The following is a 22,758-nucleotide window of genomic DNA, read 5'->3' as shown; positions in this document are numbered from 1 at the left end:
AAGGGCCAGGGCCGAGGATTAAGTGAAAGAGCACTTTTCTAGCAAGTGTGAAGCCCCAAGTTCAATCTCCAAGACTGTCCTCCCCCCAAAATCACTAAGAATTCATTTTAAAATAGGTTCTATAGGCCCGTTTCTCCCACCCATTTGATTCTTATTTTAGAAAAATTAGGAAAGGCAAGAAAAGCATTTTTAAAACTGCACATAACTAATTTTGATACCCAGCATTCTTACCAGTCATACTTGCTCTTTTATTAAAGAAATACACATCAGTGTAACAACTCCCACAAAACTCCCCACACCCCAAAGGCAGCTGATATCATATATAAATCTATGATCAATATGCAGTTGTCAATTGCATTGTTTTATTAAATCACACAAGTATGATACCATGTTTCATTGTGCAGTTTTTTCAATATCAAATATTGTGATCTATTCATGTAACTATATGTAAATTTTGTATCTTCTAAATATTATATGGCACTCTATCACAGAAATAAAGACATTGTTTTTATTGATCTAGCCCTCTATTGGAGGAAATCTGTGATATTCGATTTAAGGTAATACAAACCATGACAGTGAACATGTGATAAATATCTCTTTGTGCACATATGTGGGTGCTTCTGAGTCAGTACACCAAAAGAGACTTAATTGTTCTGTTAATGTTTTTAAAGAAATCTTGTTAATCTAAATTAATAAATATATTCTAATTTATTTTCTTCAGTTTCACAATTTTACTTTTTATATTCTGGTCTTCAATCTATTTGCATTTTATTTTTTTATATAGGTAGAGCTAACATTTTGTGCTCATAGGAATCTGCCATTTGTTGAATAGGTTGTCCTTCCCTCAGTAGTAGCACCACCATGCACAGAATTCCCATGTCTTCTTGGATTATTGTGTCACTTCTTAGTTTGTTTCCACTAGTTTGTTTATTCACTCAATGTACAGCTTAAATGACAACAGCTTTAATTAAAGTATATGATGGTATCCAGCAGACTGTGTCTTCCCTAGTTGCTCTGTCAAATTTGCATCAGCTATTTGTGATCCTTTACCTTCTCTTACAAAATTTTTAAATTGATTTGTGAAATTCCTTAAAAATAAAACTAACTCTCACCAGTGGCTCACACCTGTAATCCTAGCTACTCGAGAGGAAGAGATCAGGAGGATCGAGGTACAAAGTCAGCCCAGGCAAATAGTTCGAGACCCCATCTCATAAAAACCCATCACAAAAAAGAGCTAGTGGAGTTGCTCAAGGTGAAGGCCCTAAGTCCAAGCCCCGGTACCAAAAAAAAAAAAAAATCTAAAAATAAAAAATAAAACATGTAAATTTTGAGTGAAAGTATATTAAACTTGAGAGAATTGGAAGAGAACTTACATTTTTTTACAATGTCAAGTCTTTTCAAACAATTTCATTTCTCTTCATTTTTCAGGTGTTCTTTTGTGCTCTTCAATGTGTTTTATAACTTTATAAATGTGTCATAACTCATTATTGTGTTTATTTTTAAATACTGTCTATAACACAGTTTTATAGTTATTTTTTCTAATCTTCTTGGCTGGGAACTCAAGTAGTATGTTGACATGCCAACAGCAGATACGGTCTTTCAGACTTGAATGAGAATACTGCTTAGGTATTATCAATGTTAGGTGTCTGCTGAACATTTCTGATGGTCAGCTTTCTCACAGTTGGTCACCTTGGTGGGAATTCTCTTAATGTTTACAAGACCTTCCCACATTCATAGTTGTCTGCTCTAGAACCGATCACATAGTGTGACAGGAAGCATTAACACCTCTGAAGGCTTCTCACAATCACGGTATGTACAAGCTCTCTAATGAGTATGGATTCTCTGGTGTCTAACAAGATGTGACTTTTGGCTGAAAGATTTGCCACACTCTATACAGTGGTAGGGCTTTTCACCTGTGTGTTTCCTCATATGAAGAGTAAGAGATGAGATCTGAGAAAAGGCTTTTCCACATTTAGTACAGTCAAAGGGCTTCTCGCCTGTATGACCTCGTATGTGTATAGTTAGGGATGAGCTTTGGGAGAAGGCTTTTCCACATTTGTTACATTCATAGGGTTTCTCGCCTGTATGGCCTCTCATATGCACAATAAGGGAGGTTCTTTGAGAGAAGGCTTTTCCACATTCATTACATACATAGGGCTTCTCACCTGTGTGACTTCTCATATGCAAATTAAGCAATGAGCACTGAGAGAAAGCTTTCCCACACTTATCACACTCATAAGGCTTTTCCCCTGTGTGACTTCTCAAATGAAGAGTAAGGGATGCAATCTGAGAAAAGGCTTTACCACATTTATTACAGTCATAAGGTTTCTCTCCTGTATGAACTTTCTGATGTGTAATAAAGTTCTGCTTCTGGCTGAAGGCTTTTCCACATTCATTGCATTCATAGGGTTTCTCTCCAGAATGAATCTTTTCATGAGCAATGAGATTTGATTTCTGGCTAAAAGCTTTTCCACATTCCTTACATATGTAGGGTTTTTCTCCAGTATGAATTCTCTGGTGCCTAACAAGATTTGACATCTGAATGAAAGCTTTCCCACACTCATTACATTCGTAAGGTTTCTCTCTAGTATGAATTTTCTGGTGTGTGATGAAGTTTTTCTTGTGGCTGAAGGCTTTTCTACACTCCTTGCATTCATAGGGTTTCTCTCCAGTGTGACTTCGCATGTGTACAGTAAGGGCTGAGCTCTGAGAGAAGGCTTTCCCACACTCATTGCACTCATAAGGTTTCTCGCCTGTGTGGATTCTCACATGTATAATAAGCATGGAAAACTGAGAAAAGGCTTTTCCACATTTATCACATTTATACGGCTTTTCTCCTGTGTGACTTCTCATATGAAGAGCAAGGGATGCAATTCGAGGGAAGGCTTTCCCGCATTCGTTACAAGCATAAGGCTTCTCCCCAGTGTGAACTTTCTGATGTGCAATGAGGCTCTGCTTCTGGCTGAAGGCTTTTCCACATTCGTTGCATTCATAGGGTTTCTCTCCAGTATGAATTTTTTCATGATCGATGAGATTTGATTTCTGGCTGAAGGATTTCCCACATTCTTTACATATATAGGGTTTTTCTCCAGTATGAATTCTTTGATGTCTAATAAGGTTTGACATTTTAATGAAAACTTTCCCACACTCATTACAGTCATAAGATTGTTCCATACTATGAACTTTGTGGTGCTTTAACAGTTTTTCCTTGTGGCTAAAGGCTTTTCTACATTTGTTACACTCATAAGGTCTCTCTCCTGTATGAAATCTCAGGTGTCTGATTAGGTCCAATGTTTGACTAAAGCCTTTTCCACAGTGGTTGCACTTAAAGGGGGTCACTGCAAGATGGGATGAGCTATTGCCACAGGACTTCATAGTGTCGTTATATTCAAAATATCCCTTTCTGAGAAGGCATTTCACATTATTATGACAGTCATAATTATGTTCTAAACACTTTCCAAATAACTCATATTCATAGAGATTGTGTCTGGAAGGAATAAAATCTGAGTTTGGAGGATACACATTTGCAAAGTTCTTATGACATTCATTGACTTTTTCTTCAGTCAGTGTTTTCTTGAAAACCTGTCTCAAAAGTCTGTCCTGAGTTTTCTGATGCTCATCAATTCCCCATATTTCTCCTAAAATAAATTGCAAACAAATATCACTTATAATATTTTCTAATATTGTAGTATCAATGAAATTTTTTAAATGCTATTATGGCTCTGATGATTGGTTTAAATGCCTCATCTCAATTTTGAACAAATTTCAAGTGCATATATCTCAGTTTTGAGAAGGAAATCCAAGAAAAGAAATCTGAGTAGAAGCAGATATTTATGAATACAAATGTTTTTAAATGGGATATAAAAGAAAACAAGCTGTTATGTAATAAAAGGAAAATGCAGAACATACAAATAAAGTAAGAAGAAACAATGATAGAGAAAAAATGCTAAGAAATCAGAAGACCATTTTCCAGGATTCTATTGACAAATATTTTTATACTTTTCTGAAAAATGTAAATTACAAAAACAAACTCTAGAAGAGGTTGAAAACATATATAGACTAATTTCCATGAAACAGAGAAGTATGAAAATTCTCTAAAAACAAAAAAAAAATTGCAAGAGAGATTCAGGTGGGAATTCCAACAAACAATTTAAAGGGCAACTCCCATGCTGGGCAAAATGTTACAAAAGAAAAAGAGAATTCCTGATTTTTGTGTGTGAAACAAGTATGATGTTAATACCAAAACCTGACAAAAATGATACAACAGAAAAGCAAATATATACCAAATTCATTTATGAAAACTAACATAAAAATTCTACATAAAGTAATAAAATACCCAGAAGAAATGACCCAGAAATACATTAAATATAAAATTCACCTGAGTAGATTTTTTTCCAAGAATTGTAAGTATGTTTCAATACTAGAAGGTCTATTATTATGAGGAAATATGTTCATAGACCAGTAATGAAAATCAACTAATCCATAGATATTAAAAAGATTCACTAAGTTCATTACATACAAATTAGTATTCAGCTTCAACAATCTTCACCTTCGTATATACAGACAACTATTTAAAAAACAAAAAAAATCTATACTTACAAGGCAGCAAAAATATGAAAACATCTAGGGAAAAATAAGAACTGTCTAAACACCATAAGAAAACTCTAAAATGAACGTACAAACTTGAACAAATGGAGCAGTATTATCAGTTGAATTGTGTGATCCTTCAAAAGATATAATGGAGTCCTAACTCCCTAAATATGATTTTAATTGATAATAGGGTCATTATGGATATAATTACTTAAGATAAGGTTATACTAGAATGGAGTAAGCCCCAAATGCAATATGACTGGTGTTCTTATTAAAAGAATAGTGGGCCAGGTGTGGCAGTTCACACCTATAATCCCAGCTGCTCAGGAGGTGGAGGCAGAAGGATAGTTCAAGGTCAGCCTAGGCAAAAGTTTCTGAGACCTTATCTCAAAAACAAAAAGGAATGGGGGCATAGCCAAAGTGGTACAGCACTTGGCTAGAAGTATGATGTCCTAGTTCTTAATACCACATTTTTAAAAAATGCTACATGGAGAGTCACAGAAAGAATGCCATGTGAAGACAGGCACACACTGGAGTTATGGTGCCACAAACCAGGGAAAATCTGGGACTCCCCAAAACTCAAAGAGGGAAGGAAGGACTCTCCCTATAGCTTTCAGAGACAGCATGGCCCTACCAACATGATTTTAGATTTGTAGCGTCAAGAACTGTAAGAGTAAATCTGTTATTCCAACTCACCCAGGTTTTGGTATATTCAACAGCCCAAGGAAGCTAAGACAAAAATGCATCACACATTTTTGGAAAAGCATTTTCAGACATAAAGATAACATAACAAATTAATCTATCAATTTAAAGTGGTTTCAATATGAAATTTTGAAAATAGTAAGTAATAGCTAAGGAAATGATGTTAGGGGTGGCCCATCATTGAGGGGAAATGAGTAAGAATTACCTTTCAACATATAACCTTTTGTACTTTACTGTGAGCTTGTGATCGTGTATTTTTTTTAAATAAAATTGTTCTGAACACTGCAGTAATAAAAAAATGAGAATAACCAACAGGAAGGTAAAAACTGAATGTAATGACTGGGAGATAAAACTGGAGGAGCCCAGATTAACCAATGGAATAGGGAACAAATACAGTGAGCAGAGGGGTAAAGCAGAGGACATCTGAGGTTAAACATGATACGTTTACAAATACATGATTTTATCCCCAATCCACCCCCAGACCACACTAATGAGATAAATAAAAAGGTACAGACTGACAAAGATAAAAACAAGAGACAACAATGGATGATACATGTAAAGATGATTTTCAGCAGATGGGAAGAAGAAGAACCTGAAGAAGAATTTAGAAAGCTGAAACCCAAGTGCCCACAAAGGAAAATGTCAAATGCAAACCCCAATTCCTACTGTGTAACTAAAGAAAGGCAAAGAAATTAGAGAAATCATGTACCATGAAAGATGGGAATAAAACAAATACTGACTGGAAGTCTACATGGCAAACAGATGGCTGCTTTGTGCAATGAGGTTCCCATTACTCCTTTACTCAAGAGAAGATTGGAGAATTTTTTAGAGAAACAGAACCAGAGCCGTCCAGAGTCAGGGATTAGGCAGATGAATACAGTGGACCCAGGGAGAAGTGAAAGTCCACATTCTCGAGGGTGACACAGTCAGATCCCCATTGCCACTTACCTCCAATGGGTAAATGAAGATTTCTATCCTTCTCTGCCAGACTGAGAATGTGGTAAGGGGAAAATTCCTGTGAAGCTGTCCTGTAAGCAGGTGAAGTTGGACACTTGGATGCAGGTTATATATTTAGAAAAGGCAGAATGCTAAAAGCTGTTGGGTCACCTCAATTATCAGGGAAAAAGAGAAGCACAATTAGGCAAAAGATGTCAAAGGAGAAAGGAAGATCAGGTCATCATGGTATTATCCAAGCAGATGTGAAAGATAATTGCAAGGACAAGACCAAGGTACGAAATCAGACACAAAAGACTCCTTTTATTTAAGATGGTGGATGGTGGAGTAAAAAAGTCTCAGATATCCTTTCCTCTCTACAAATAGAGAGTATAACCCAAGGGTAGCTATAAACCCTAGCTAGAATAAGTGAGCTGATGTTGATACAAGTGATGACTGGAATGGTGAAAAGGAGTCCAAGAGAAGCCAGCTGTTCATGCTGATCTTAGGTGCATCATACAGTTTGCAATGTCAAAAACAGGTATACCCTGATGGTCAAAATTAATTAACCAAAGTTTGCCAACTGAAATTTGGAAATACTTATGAAGACTCTTGTTTTGTTTTGTGTTTTTGAGATAAGAGTCTTGCCCTCAGCTTGTTATGGAAGACTTAGTAGCCCTAGATTTATCAGGGAAGTCAGGACTGCACAAGGAAACACTCCAACATACTACCTCTTTAGGATAAAGTCTATTGAGGTGAAGGGGTAAGATTCAGATGAAGTAATCTTGCAGAAGGTATAACAGAAGAAATTAAAGCCTAAACATACTTATTTACACACAACCATGAAGAATGAGGGCTTCAAAATTAAGTAGAGATGCATTTCCATAGATCAGTTGGCAAATTTTTTCTTAAAGGTAGTAAATATTTTAGGCTTTGTAGGAAATCTAGTCTTTGTGCAACTATTCAAACTTGGAAGTGTCCTATGAAGGCAGCTATAGACAAGATGCAGTGACTGGATGTGGTTGTGTTCCAATAAAAATTTATAGAAACAAGCGGGTAGCATGATGGACACAGTTTGCTGACCATGGTTCTGGATTAGGTGCTCTTTTCTCTTCCAGGACATTATCCTTCTTAACATAGTAGGTCAAAGAAAAACAACTCTGAGTCAAAAATGAGGAATTGGAGTCAGATCTATAAAAAACTGTTACAAAAGTTTAAGGAAAGAAACATGATATAAAGAAAGCAGACAAAGATACAAGCTAAAAAGTTTGTAAGACATAAATGATAATCTTGACTAAGCATATATTGCCATGAATTTTTTAAAAATTAAAATAACATCTATAAATATAGAGCACAAAATAGAAATTTAAATGCATGAGGAAGAAACAATGAGAAAACAAAAAGAGATCAAAGTTTACCAGCAGGTCCACCAGCTGAGGCCCTGAGATTGATCCCTAGCACAAAAATTTTTTAAAAATTTACCAGCAAAACCATGAAATTAATTGTATGAGAAAACCCAGAAACAAAACCAAAACCAAAGAGAGGGGGTGGGGGAAGGAGGGAGTAATGACCCAATCATTATATGCACATATGAATAAAGGAAAAAAAATCACTAAAATAAACAAGCAGGGAAAAAATAGGAAAAAATAGGAATTATGGCATAGTAACCTCATGTTGCAAAGTAATAGGTTAATGGATAAATCATTCTGATGCATAACTGCTTAAAGGAAATAGCAGAAATCTCTAACACCTCTCCACCTACCTTACACTCAAAAATGACCAAAATAATGACAAATGACTGTTAGCTTGAACCAGATTTAGGAGAGGAATTAATAAGCAAGCTGGAAGGATGGATCTGACTTGAGTATGCAAGTCCAGAAGGAAAAAAAAAAAAAGGACTGCTACCTGCACTATTAGCCTTGGGTCAGTAATAAAGAAGAGAATCTTGCCTTGGGCTCTCACAGAATGCCAGCTAGTAAAACCTCTTGGTGTCCCCCTAAAGCACATGCCTGTCATCCTCAGTAGAAAACAACCTCAAAAAATTTGGGCAAATTATTGTAATTAAGATAAAGATAATTTGAACTCACATTCAACAATCATCAAGAGAATTATCAAAAACAAACTCAAATCTGAGAAGTTAAAATACTGGAACTGTCAGATAAGAATACAGAAGAGCTTTGTATCGTAGTTCTTTAATATGTTTTGCTGTTTTGGCAGCACTGGGGTTTGAACTCAGGGCCTCAGGCTTGCTAGGCACGTGCACTATCACTTGAGCCACTCCACAGCCCGGTAATAGTAGCTTTAAAGAAACAAGACTAACTCACAAAGCTGACAAAACACAGAAATTATTGGGAATATCCAGAAATATTTGGAAAAAAAGAAAAACATGGAGGAATTTATAAAAACACAATGATTAACTTTTTAAAAAAATAGATGACTTAAGCAGAGAGTAAACAGAATTGGAAAGGGAATTGGTTGTCAGATATATTTGAAAGTAATTAAATAAAGAAGTATGTAAGTGTAATTCACCCATATACAAAAAGGAAAAAAGTGCTAATCTCTTGTAGGGAAGATTTCTTTTAATATGACCTTCAAAAAAGCCACTGTGGCAAAAGTACCTCGAAGAGGAATGACAGGGGAAAAAAACAAGAAATACATAAACAGATAAAAGGTCAATCACCCTAATGTGTTGAGATGCCATACAAATTGAGCACTTAACAAAAAGAAGGGCAAAAGACACAACTGTTCACTTGCCTTCACTCATAATAAAGGAAATGTAAATTCAAACTACAATGAGTTATTTTTCACCTATCACATTGGCAAATATTTAATAAAATGTTAATAGACTATGTTGGCAGAAATTGGTAGCAGAAATATAAATTATTACAGTCCCTTTCAAGGGTAAAACTCACTTTATCAAATTAGAAATACATGTCTGAGTGTATGTAAATGTATGTACATATGTATGTGTGTATATATACACATATACATTACATATGCATGTGCATGTACACATATGACAAATGTAGCAGAATATGGGTGCTAACAGAAAATTAGCACTAAAACTTATTGAAGTAAAAGGGTGGTAAGTCATTATTGAAGTATGAGCAAAAGCTAAAAATACAAGGGAAAGAGACTATGATTCGAAGGTAGTCAGAGTGGAAGGAAGAAGAAAAAGTAAAAGGAAGGACTATAAATGTCAACGCATTTATGTGCAAACTCCCAATTTGTGAATGTCTGTATGCAAAAGGAAAAGATCCCATGTAAAAAAAGTGGGCGGAGAGACTGAAGATGCTAATAGTTGGAATGATACTGAAGTAAGGCCGGATATTAATTAGGGAGGTTGGTACCTAACATCCAGGTAAGAAAGCAAACCAGACCTCTAACTTCTGAGGCAAGAAAAACAGTATCAGAAAATGACATCTTAGTTTTATGAAGAGTTCACATCAATTGTTAATACAAAATCTACACTGCTTTAGGAAAATCCCTTTGGAGAACATCTTAGATCCACAACTCATCGACTAACCATTAATCAGATCCTCTCTCCCGTGTGGTTCCCTCCCACTAACCTGGACAGTGTCTCCTTAACACCTCTTCCTCCACCACCCATGGTTCTTCTTGTTGCTCCAACTTGAAGATCACATCAGGTTTGGTGAATGGATAGCCTGTCAACAGGAAATGACACAGATTTGGGCATACACACCAGCAATGAAGAACAACTGAAGAATTGAGACTTTCTGAAGGATAAGAAAATATGGCTTCTAGGCATGCTGTACCCTGAAATAAAAACCAAGGACGATTGACTTTTTGCTTTAAAAGCTGCAGTATTGGGTGGGGGTAGATAAAGAAGAAAGGACAGGGTGAATCTAATTATGATATATTACAAGCACTTATGTAAATGTCACAATGTATCCCCTGTACAACTATCATACAAAATAAAATAAACTATTATAAAGCTGCAGCATAGTTGGGTGCCGGTGGCTCTTGCTTGTAATCCTAGTTACTTGGGAGGCAGAGATCAGGAGGATCGAGGTTCGATGTTAGCCCTGGTACACAGTTCTTGAGACCAAATCTCGAAAAAACCCAATTTGAAACTGGGCTTGTGGAGTGGCTCAAATAGTAGAGCGCCTGCCTAGAAAGTGCAAGATTGTGAGTCCAGTACTACAAATAAAAGACAAAACAAAACAAAACAAATGCTGTAGCATAGGCAGGCACAATGGCTCACACCTGTAATCCTAGCTACAAGGGAGACAGAGACTGGGAAGACTGAAGTTTGAGCTCACCAAGGGGAAGGGGGAAGGGAAGAAAAAAGGGGGAAAGAGTTTGTGAGATCCCATCTCAACCAATAAAATACGGGTGTGGTGGCATGCACCCACCATTCTAGCTACATGGGAAAAATAGACAGAAGATCTTAGTCCAGGCCAGCCTGGGCATGAAAGTGAGAACCAATTTGGAAAATAAAGCAAAAAGGGTTGGAAGTGTGACTCAAGTGGTAGAGGACCAGTTTAGCAACTGAAGGGCCCTGAGTTCAAACTCTACTGCAAAGAAAATAGGTGCAGCATGGACAGAGACAGGAACAAAGGTGCAAAGGCATCTCAAGGCCAGACTCACTTTAACATACAAAAGTTCATATATCTCCTTGTAAAGTTAGAATTTGAGTCCCACAATGAATCGCTCTTACCCACTGTGATTAAGTTGTTATAGTTTTCCAGCATCACACTTCGGTACAGGGTCCTCTGGGTGGGATCCAACTGCTTCCATTCTTCCTGGGTGAAGTCAATTGCCACATCTTTGAATGTCACTGTTCCCTGTAACAACACACTCCAACTCAATCTGAAGTCATCCATCTTAGATGATGTTGACAAAACATACTGAGCCTTGATCAGCTGTACTCAGAAATAAAGGGTTTTATTTAAAAAAAAAAAAAACTGTTACTATTTCCTAAACAAAAAAGCCCTCACTTTTTTATTCTATCAGTTAGCAATATTCTATCAGTTTATGTTCATTTACTGATGTGATAAGCTCAAATCTTTAACAACTACCATGGGTTAAAAAGAAGATCTTGGGTAACAATTTATACTTAATGTAAAAGAAATGGGAAAAAAAAAACTTTACTCAAGTTAACTGGCTTCATTTCACTAAATAGAAAAAAATGAAAGTAGAATTTGGATAGAGGCAAAAGCAGGGAATGAATGACAGGTAAAATCTAAGCTAGGCATTGATTTAGTAGTTGGACATACTGTTCAAATCAGGAAATCTATGTTACAAATCAGAATTTTCTGACCAGCAGCCAAAAGTATGTGTCTAAAGCCATGAAAACCAGATCTGGTTACTCAAAGGGCTTGGTGATATATTGAGAAAAAAGGGTCAAAGAAAGAATACTACAGATAACAAAGAAAAGATGCCTCAATAAAGATTTATTTTTTAATAGTCAGAACAAGAATTATAACTGCAACTATGAGAAAATAGCTACTAAGAAAACTATAAAATCAGTTTCAGAAATTAGGAATTTTCAGGAAAAATTTCTTTAAAACAATGTGATCTGAATACAGAAACTTAATGTACCCTTCCTAGTTCAAAATTAAAATGCCCATAAGAAACACACTGAAAACTAATGAATAATAGGGGTTAAGAAGCATAAAGAGAGAATAACAGTTTAATCTGATTAATGTACAATATGGAGGTAGAGGCTTGGCTCAAGCAGTAGAGTGCCTGCCCAGCAAGCAGGAAACTCTGAGTTCAAACACAAGTACACAAAAAATTAAAGTATATATATATGAGGACTGGCAGCATGGTTTAAGTGGTAGAGTACCTGCCTTAGCAAGCGAAAGACCCTGAATTCAAACTCGAGTGCTGCCAAAAAAAAGAAGAAAAAACCAGACAAATGACTCATAAATGCATGTGTAAGATACCACAGTGAAAACCCTTTGAATGATTAATATACACTTTAAAAGATAAATGGGACCTCATAAAACTAAAAACCTTCTGCTCATCAAAAGAAATGGTCTCTAACCTGAAGAGAATACCCACAGAGTGGGAGAAAATATTTGCCAGCTACACATCAGACAAAGGACTGATAACCAGAATATATAGGGAACTCAGAAAACTAAATTCTCCCAAAACTAATGAACCAATAAAGAAATGGGCAAGTGAACTAAACAGAACTTTCTCAAAAGAAGAAATTCAAATGGCCAAAAAACACATGAAAAAATGCTCACCATCTCTAGCAATAAAGGAAATGCAAATTAAAACCACGCTAAGATTCCACCTCACCCCTGTTAGAATAGCCATCATTAGCAACACCACCAACAGGTGTTGGCGAGGATGCAGGGAAAAAGGAACCCTCTTACACTGTTGGTGGGAATGTAAACTAGTACAACCACTCTAGAAAAAAATTTGGAGGCTACTTAAAAAGCTAGACATTGATTTACCATCTGATCTAGCAATACCACTCTTGGGGATATACCCAAAAGACTGTTACTCCAGAGGCACCTGCACATCCATGTTTATTGCGGCACTATTCACAATAGCCAAGTTTTGGAAACAGCCAGGATGCCCCACTACTGACGAATGGATTAAGAAAATGTGGTGGGTGGTAAGGGAGGGGGTAGGGGCAGGGGGGAGAAATGACCCAAGCATTGTATGCACATATGAATAATAAAAAAAATGAAGAGTAAAACAGGTTCTTTGAGGGTGGGTACTACCAGGAGGAGGGAGGGTGAACAGAGAAGATGTAGGAGGGCAAATATGGTGAATGTACTTTGTATATGTGTATGAAAATAGAAACCTGTTGAAATTGTTTTAGGAAAGGGAAGGAGGGATGAGGGAAAATGATGGAGGGGGTGATTCTAACCAAGGTACATTATTAAGCACATATGGAAATATCACAATGAAGCCCTCCTGTACAAATAATATATGCTAATGAAAATGGTTAAAAAAAATAAATGTCCAAAAGAATATGAACATAAAAAATATCTTACACCCTGTGTGGTGTCATATGCTCATAATTCCAGCACTTGGGAGGTTGAGACCAGAGATCATGAATTTGAGGCCAGTCTGGGCTAGTGAGACCCTGTTTCAAAAAAAAGAAAATCTTCAACAGCACTACAAAAATGGGAAAATGACTCATTTCCTACCTTTTGAGGAATTTCTACCAAAAACAGAGTCAGACAGAGGGCGCCAATAACTAGCTCACAATTAATGTTTGTAACATTAACAGTAAGGGTTCAGAGAATGCTGTGGTACTTGTGGGAAATCATCTCTTGGAACCCTTTCCTGCCGAAGATCATGGCATTTGAAATAAACATACTCAAGAAGCTGAAGACAAAGTATTGGCGGGAAAAACCCTCAAATCCAGGGGACATCGAAGATTACCCTTTGCTTGGAAGGGAGATCAAAACCATATTAAATAGAGCAGGGAAAGGACATAGGGCTAAGGAGAAAACATGTGGAAAGCTCGCCCTGTTCCACGTGAAGGACATAGCACATGAGATGCCTTCTTGCTTCTTGCTATTACTGTCTTGGTCTCAGATTTGCCCTTAGAAAGTTGTATTTTCTTCAAGAAGTCATTACACTAGTAAACAAATTTGAAAAACTAACAATATAGCTGGAAGCAGTGGCTCAAGCCTGTAATCCTAACTACTCAGAAGGTGTAAATCAGGAGGATTGCTGTTAGAGGCCAGCCATGACAGAAAGCTACCAGACCCCATCTCAACCAATGGCTGGGCTTGGTGATATATGCCTGTTGTTCCAACTGGGTGGGAAGCGTGAATAGGAGAATCAAAGTCCAGGCTGGCCAGGGCAAAGAAAAGTTTGTGAGATAGGAGGATCTGGATCCAGGCCAGCCCAGGCATAAATTGAGACCCTAACTCAAAAATAACTGAAGAAAACAGGGCTTGTAGAGTGGCTTAAAGTGGTATAGTGCCTGCCTAGCAAGCATGAGGCCCGGAGTTCAAATCCCACTATCGCAAAAATAAATAAATAAAGAGCTTCATGAGTTTAAGTGCAAAGGAATTAAAAGTCAAACAGATTTTTAAAAAGTGAAGATCCAAAAACAAATCATCAAAATAAATTTGAGGAAAATTATGGATTCACATAATTCTTAAATCTGATAACTGAGAAACAAAAATAATTTTATGAGAAATTTATAATTTATATATGTAAATCTCCATGTTTAAAAGTTACTATTTTAAGACTGAAAAATGAACCAGGAGGGTGGGGTATGCCTGTGATCCCAGCACTCAGGAGGCTGAGGCAGAAAGAATGAGAGTTGGATGCTAACCTGGGCTACAGAGTGAAACTCTGCCTCAAAAATAAACAGAAGGCTGCATAATGAATTAGGCAAATGTTAAATAGATTTGCTGAACAATATTAACATCTGAAATTATGAAAAACTATTAAACTGACATTTAAAGTGGTATGTATTGAAAGAAAAAGAAAACACCAACAAAGAATTCTTTATTTAAGAAAGTTATCTTTCAAAACAGAAGGTGATTGTGCTAGATGAGAGAAGCCAATAGAAAAGGGACAGGTCAGATAATGAACCCTGGATCCTTGATAAATTTTTATCTAGGATCCAGGGTATGGTTTGCCTCTGGGTTGGCTATTTTAAGAACTATTACCAGTTGCATATTAGGTTTATGAGAATTAACGATACCCACAATTTCCGCTATTAACTTCTTCATCATGGTCAAAAGCAGGACTATCGTCTTCCAAAAAAAGGATTGATGACAATGTGTTGGTTCTTACTTCTTATTCAATCTTTTGATTCAGTAGAAGTGACACCTCCTAAGCTCAACTCTTCTATATCTACTACATGTCAAAAGAGGGGATCTATACAGGTTAAATGACTGAAACCTTTTTTGATAGATCACAGGCTATTTTAGGGTCTTGTGGTTTTTCATTAAGAATATTAATTGCCACTAAAGAACATAAAAATGATTCTTATTTACAAAGTTACTAGAATGTGCCCAGCACTGGTTTAGAGACAAAGGATAGCAGTAAAAAAGACAATACTCTGGTCTTTTTGGAGCTTACACTGTACTTAGGAGACACAGAAAAGAAAACAGAAACAAGTGAATACAAAATACAATGACGGAGAAACTCTGTTTTGAATTGGTAATGAAAGAAGCCATGAGGGTAATACTTCAGCCAAGACCGGGGTAACAAGAAAGGAACTAGTCATATAAACACCCAGGGTAGGAGCATTTAACAGCAGAGAGAAACTGGGTCTATTCAAAAGGGGGAAAAGTAGTGTAGCTGGAACATACTAAATAAGGGATTGGGATGTACAAGATAACAGTGAGGACAGGCAGAAAGCATATCACAAAAGGTTTTGTAAAACACCTTATTCCAAGTCTAATGAAATCTATTAAACCCAGTAGATGGATTTAAGCAGGGAAGTTAATGCCTTAGGTTTTAAATGATCACTCTGGTTTTTCTAAGAAGAATGTACCATACACGGTCAGGAGCATATTCAGGGAGGTTAAGAGGAAGTTACCAAAGTAGTTCCAGGAAAGAGAGGATATGATCTGGGCTGTAAGACCTGTAGAAATGTTAATCAATGCTGAGATCTGATATGATTAACCCCCTCCTCTACTACCCTCTGTGCTAGTGTACGCTAAGCAATACTCTTGAGTGTTGAGTTGCAACTCTAGTTAATCATAGTTAACCTTTTTAAACTAGACTAATCCAGTTAAAAATATTGTTTGCATTTTATTTATCATGGGTGTAGCTAAGGTCACACAGGATGTAGTGGAGAACACAGGCTCCACTCCACAGTCATACTGCTTGGACTGAGTCCTGGTTCTACGTCCATCTTCGCATACAGCCTTGACAAGTTTCTTAATATTTCTGTGTTTTTTATCTCCTTTATGAAAAAAATGAGAATAAAAGTACTCACTATCAGACTCCTTATAAAGATTAAAGGAAGTAATCTATATAAAACTTAGATATTACTTATTATTTATAACCATTCTTTGGCCATTCTTCATTTGTTCAATTGCAATTTTTTCATATTTTACAGTTTTCTATTGGATTTATTCTAATTATTGACATATACATATTTAAATAGTAGATTGGGTCTACTGTGTGTATTAGTAAAATTGTTGCTAAGTTATTTACGGTGATTATATCAAAAAGAAGAATGTAACAGCTTATACTCAGCACTTGAGAGGCTGATGCAGGAGGATCATGAATTCAAGGCCAACCTGAGCTACACAGCAACATCATGTCTCAGAAAAACAAAAAACTACAACAACAAAAAAAATTTTTGATTTTTTTTTTTGGGGGGTGGTATACTGAGGTTTGAACTCAGGGCTTCACACTTGGTAGGCAGGTGCTCTACTGCTTGAGCTACACCTCCAGTCCAGAAGAATGCAATTTTTATGTACTGAAACTTGGTTGAGTTTCTGTTTCATCACCTATGAGTTCATATTATGCTAGAAAGGCAAGCTAGTGGCCACAGCCACACAAGTTTCTCTTGGTGTGGTTGGGAGCTCTCAGACACTATTAGAGTCCAAGTCTGGACAATCATTTTAGAAAACTATTTTTAATAAAAGCTGACCTTATGCATAATCTATGGCCCAGAAGTTTTTTATTTTGTTTTTTTGGGTGTTTTATCAGTTTTTAAAGATAGGGTCTTGCTCCATTGCCCAGGCTGGCCTGAAACTCACACTGCAGCGCAAGCTGGTCCTAACTCACAACATTCCTGCCCCAGCCTTTAGAGTGTTGCAATTACACGCTACTTTATGCCTTCTCCGAGTAAATGCTCTCTTAAAAGTAACCACTATTCTAACTTCTGCCACAATAGCTTTTATTGCCAGTTTTCGAACTTCATATACATGGAACCATTTGGTTCCATGGAAACTTTTGTTTCTGGTTTCTTTCACTCGGTGTTGAGATTTATTCATGATGTGTGTACCAGTAATCTGGATTTTTTAAAAAATTTATTTATTGTTGTGTAGTATAGTCCACCATAAGAAATACAATAACTTACTCATTTTACTGTTGATGTTCATTTGTATTTTTTAATGCTGGGCTATTTTGACAGATATTCTTTGTTTTAACCTTAATCAAAATAGACCATGAAAACCCAGTTTGTCAACTATAAGAAGTGCCACTGTCATGTTTTTTATTGATCTAAGTGCAAATGGAAAACTTACAGATTGTACAATGAAAATTCTGTAGCAAATCTGGTTTGCTTTACCTACAAAAATGAAATTCAAATTTGAGCTCCAACTTTAATTTATCTGAATGTATCTCATTTGGCAGGCACATTTTAACTCTCCCCTAGTTTTAATATTCCAACTCTTATTTCATGTGAAAGTAGGCCTTTTAAATTTACCGTGTGGATTACTGTAGCCCCCTTAACTTGCACTGTACAATAAGGCATGGAACAGACAATAATATTTACCTGGGACTCAGTCATTTCCTCTTCTTTATAAGAAGGGACAGGACCTGAGCAGGCAGAGCTGGTGAAGAGAATGAAGTTCATTAGAACAGGCTTGTCTTTGTGATTTCAGAAACCTGCACCCACAAGTTAGATTAAACGTCACCCTGCAGTAGAATAAGTCATGACCCCATCAGAAAGGCCCAAAATACTCACACCACTAATAGCGCTAGTGACTAGGATGAATGTTACCATTGTGTGGAACTGAGGGGTGGAGGGTGGAGAACAGGAGTGCACAGGAAGGAGAGGACCCAACTGTCAATAGCTCTGCATCAGAGAGGGTATAGCAGCCTCATGGAAGGACACACCCAAGAAAATTCTGAAACTGACAAGATGCTTCAAATGTTTTAGTGTATTGAGACATTAAAAAATGATAATTTAACAAAAAAAGTGATATATTTCAAGGAAGGAAGGAAAATGTATTGTTTGTTAATGATGTATATCAGAAGTATTGGTGGTAAGAGTTAAAATCGTATTTTTTCACAGTACAAAAAAATCCACTTAAAAGTAATAAATAGTAAGATAAGCATGTGATTAGAAAAGTGGAGGGCACCTGCCTAGCAAGCACAAGGCCCTGAGTTCAAATCCCATGACTGGCATCCCCACCACCACCGTCCAAAAAACAGGAAAAAGTGGAGCAACTACAAGTAGTCACAGTTAAGAGCTACAACAAGAGATTCCCTCTGGAAATAGAAATTAGGAATGAGGAGAAAAGAAAGAATATTTACCTATTATTTATTATTATTATTATAAGCCTAGTAGCACCATTTGAGTTTTAAAGATTAAATTCATGGTTTTATAAAACTGTAAGTTTAATTAAGAAATACATGCCATGGCAATAGATGGAAGCAACACTACAGTGTAAGAGGAAAATACAGATGTCCTTTGCATGCACAGCCCATTTCCAGATTTAATGATTCAAGAAAGCCTAACTGTTACTTTACTATCTAGTTCTTTGAGTTGTTGTTGCTATTGGCTTGTTTTAATTATTTTTGTCACTCATCTGAAGTTCTTCCCTAGATGATCATTTCAAAGAAACTTTGGACTAGATACATTACAGCAAGAAAGAGACTCACCTAGGGAGCAAAGGTTTTTTCTTCTAGTCTTCCCTCTACCACTAAGAAGCACTGTTTCTTGGGGGAATTATAATGAACCCTTAATGGGACAGCAAAGTAAGATAAGTTCCAAGAAGCTGCACCAGCACTGAGAAGTTCTGTAAGGGTAAAGTGCTATCTCGCTAAGGATAGAGAACCAGCATGTTCCTACAAGCCAGACTTAGCAGACACTGTCACTACCTAAAAACAGTCATTGCTTCCACCTTATCCCTTGAAAATTAAGCCTCAATTTTATCACAGTGGCAATGTGCCTAAAACTAGGGATGAATTATGATTGATGTAGGTCAATGAGGGCAGTCCCATTCACCTTTGCCAGTTAACTTTCCCTGCAGCTAAGAGTTATCATGTGACATAGCATTGGCCAATAGGAGATAATAAGATGTCTGCTGGGGGAGGAGTTATGAAAAATTTTGTTTTCTGTTTTTTAAAAAAGTAACTATTAGAATGAAGCTCCACTTCTTCTTGACATGCACATAGATAGGCCATCAGCTTGGATACTCAGCAACCAGCTTTATTATCCATGAGGTGATAAGCATAGGAACAGTGGGTGACCAATTAAAGATGATGGACCATTTTCTGCATTTGAGATGATCATCGGGTTCTTTAGTGTCTTCTTATAGTGAATTAGTAATTGTTTTCCAAATAATAAAGCAGAAATTCATCCTGCATATTCAAGATGAACCCAGTTTGTCTACAATGTTATTCTTTTTATATATTGCAAGATTCAATTTGCCAATGTATTGTTGAGGATTTTTGCTTCTTATGAGGAATACAAACTGGTAGTTTTTGTCTGCTTTTAGTATCAGAGTAAGCCTGTCCCAATAAAATGAGTTAGGAAGTGTTCTTCCTCTTCTATCATCTGGAAGTTGGTACACAATTATTAGAATTTCCTCCTTAGATTTTTCATCTGAGAAATTATCTCAGTGTGGAGTTTCCTTTGTAAAAAGGTGTTTAAATATAAATTCAATTTCATTAATAGATATACAATTATTCATGTTTTCTATTGAGTGAATTCTGGCAGTTTCTTTCAAAAATGTGTCTATCCATCTAAAGTTGATGAATGCATGGGAATAGATATACTTTCAGTATTCCTTTACTGTCTTTTTAAGAATCTGTGAGGTGTGAATGGATATCTTCTTTCATTCTTGGTATTAGCAATTTTGTATCTTGTTTTTTTCAACTTTTGTTTGGTTTCATTTTATCTTTTTGAAGAACCAGCTTTTGGGTGACTATTTTCTCTTATTTTCTTTTGGTTTTCAATTCTGTTCCTAGTTTTAATATTCCCTTCCTCAGGTGGAGGTGTATCTCAGTGGTAGAGCACTTGCCAAGAACACACCAGGCCGTGCATTCCATCCTCAGCGACACACACACACACACACACACACACACACACACACACACACCCCTTTCTTTTTATTTCCTTTGAGTTTAATTTGCTCTTCCCTCCCTCCCTCTAGTTTCTTAAGGTAGAAATTTTGCACTTATCTAAGTGCTTTCTTTCCTAATTATTTATATCTTTGAGTGTGTGCGTATGTTGTGTGTATGTGTGTTGCTGGGAATCAAAGTCTCATGCATGCTAGGCAAGCACTCAACCACTAAGCTGTATCTCCAGCCCTTGGCTTTTTGAGACAGGCTGGCTTAGCATTCTCTATATACCCCAGGGTAGCCTCATACCAAAGATCCTCTCTCCTACCTGAGCCTCCTGAGTGCTAGAATTACAAATGTGTGCACCACACCTAGATATCACTTAAATACTACAAATTTCCCTCAAACACTAATTTACTACAAACCCATACATTTTGATGTGCTGCATTTTCATTTTCTTTGAAGTTATTTAAAAGTTTCCTGTTTGATCCATGGGCTATTTGTAAGTGTGTATAATATCCATGTATTAAGAGATTTCCCAGTATCATTCTGGTTTGTTTTTTTTTTTTTTTTTTGGCAGTACTGGGGTTTGAACTTAGGTCTTCATGCTTAAAAATAGGTGTGGCTTGAGCCACAACTGCAGTGCTCATTCTATTTTTGACTTGTAGTTTCATTCTGCTATTGCTTTCAGAACATACATTAAATGACTCCTATTGCCTTAAAATTGATGAGACAGACAATATATGATCTGTCTTGGTGACTGTCCATGTATACATGAGAAAGACATATATTCGCTGTTGTCCGGTTTTCTGTAAATGTTAGTGACATTCAGACACTGAATGAACACTCAACACTTGAACACTGGTTGATGATGGTTTTGGCATCATATAATCTTTCTGATTTTCTGCTTTCACATTTCATCAATTAATGAGAGTTTTTAATCCCTGAACCAAAAATGAGGCAGTTATCTATTTCTCTTTTCACTTCTATTGGCATTTGCCTCATATATTTTTAAGTTCTGTCATCAGAAGCATACATAATAAAGAGTATTAACTCTTCTCAGAGAACTGATTCCTTCATCATTATGTACTGTCTTTCTTTACTCCGATAGTATTCCTGTCCTAAGTCTGCTTTGTCTAATATTAAAAATGCTACTAGTTATCACTCTTTCTGTGATATATTTTTGTCATTCACTTTTCTTTTCTCTTCTTTCTTTCTTATCTGGAGTTGTGTGTGTGTGTGTACACATGCGCACACAGGAGCATGTGTACTATGGAGATTGAACCTGGGCCTTGCACTTACAATTGTGTTCTACCACTGAGCTACAACCCAAGCCCTATCTTTATATTTAAAAAGGATCTTTTTCCCTTTACCTTCTCTTTCCTTCTCTTTTTCCTCTCCTCTCCCCTTCTCCTCTCCCTCCCTTCCTTTCTTTTTGTGGCACCAGGGTTGAACTCAGGGCCCTGTGCTTGCTAGCTAGGCACTTTACCACTTGAGCCACTTCACCAGCCCTTTTGTGTTGGTTATTTTGAAGATAAGGTCTTTTGTGCCCGGGGTGAACCTGGACTGTGATCCTATTAGTGTGTCCCCACACAGCTAGGATAACAGGTGCATGCCATCGTGTCCAGTCACTGGTTGAGCTAGGACCTCGTGGACTTTTGGCCCAGGGTTGGCTCAAACCATGATCCTCCCACTCTCCCCTCCTGAGTAGCTAGGATTACAGGTTTAAGCCTCTGTGCTCTGCAAAATGGGTTTCTTACAGACAAAACTTGACTTTATCCAAGGTGATAAACTCTACCTTTATCTTTTAACTGGTATGTTAGAACAGTGATCATTTAAATTAGTTAATACAATTATATTAAGATCTACTGTTTTCCTAACAATTTTCCATTTGTTCTTTTGTTGTTTCTCCATCACTATGGTTTTCTTTCCAGACTTGGTTTACTTGAGTACTTTCTAATCTATTTTATCTCCTCTATTGAATTACTATTTATGCCACTTTTGAAAAACACCTGGTTTCCCAGGGTTTTAGAATGCACACACTTCCTATTAATCTGAGTCTGCATCCAAATAATACTAGAGTATTTCACTTGGTATGTGAAGGACTTACAGCTGTATGTTCCAAAGTCCTCCCTCCCCTCCCTACAGCTACACTTGTCATGCTTTTTACTGTTACCTATATCATAAGTACACAGTAGTCAAAAAATTTTTTTAAACAATCACTTATCTTTTAGAGCAATTTTAAAAAGGAGCTGTGCACCACTGTAATCTCAGCAACCCAGGGATTTTAAAAACTGAGAAATATTCCCTTGTATGTATAAACCACATTTTCTTTGCCCATTAGTGTGGATGGTTGTTTAAGCTGGTTCCCTGTCTTGCCTCTTGTGAACAGTTCTGAAATGAAGAGAGGTGCTAGAATCTCTTTGAGATCCTGATTGCAATTATTTTGGATACATACCAAAAATTGGGATTGTTTGACGTGCCTCAAAATGGCTGCTTGATTTTACATTACTATCATATTCTTCATATCCTCACCAACACTTGTTGTGCCTTTTATTTCTTGAGTAACAGACATCTTAGCAGGTTTGAGGTAATATCTCATTA

General features: G+C 36.7%; 1 protein-coding gene across 3 annotated transcripts in view; it reads right to left on the bottom strand.

The window, feature by feature from the left end:
- Positions 1-342: 342 nt before the first annotated feature.
- Positions 343-22,758, bottom strand: part of LOC141418109 (uncharacterized) — a 39,510-nt gene continuing 17,094 nt past the window's right edge. For 2 of the 3 annotated variants that reach the window (XM_074058290.1, XM_074058289.1), the window contains exons 3-6: positions 17,639-17,696; positions 10,907-11,033; positions 9,795-9,890; positions 343-3,638 (exon numbers count right to left, since the gene is read on the bottom strand). In XM_074058290.1, coding sequence (XP_073914391.1) covers positions 1,825-3,638; positions 9,795-9,890; positions 10,907-11,033; positions 17,639-17,653 — 2,052 coding nt within the window. In that variant the 5' untranslated portion in view covers positions 17,654-17,696 and the 3' untranslated portion in view covers positions 343-1,824. Of the gene's footprint in view, positions 3,639-6,240; positions 6,321-9,794; positions 9,891-10,906; positions 11,034-17,638; positions 17,697-22,758 lie in introns of those variants that run through there. The other variant, XM_074058291.1, reaches the window with a different exon arrangement.

The sequence above is a fragment of the Castor canadensis genome, chromosome 16 (assembly GCF_047511655.1).
Source record: "Castor canadensis chromosome 16, mCasCan1.hap1v2, whole genome shotgun sequence".
Classification (NCBI taxonomy): Eukaryota; Metazoa; Chordata; class Mammalia; order Rodentia; family Castoridae; genus Castor; species Castor canadensis.
The sequence above is the reverse complement of the archived record's forward strand: the minus strand, read 5'-3'. Positions and strand labels throughout refer to the sequence as shown.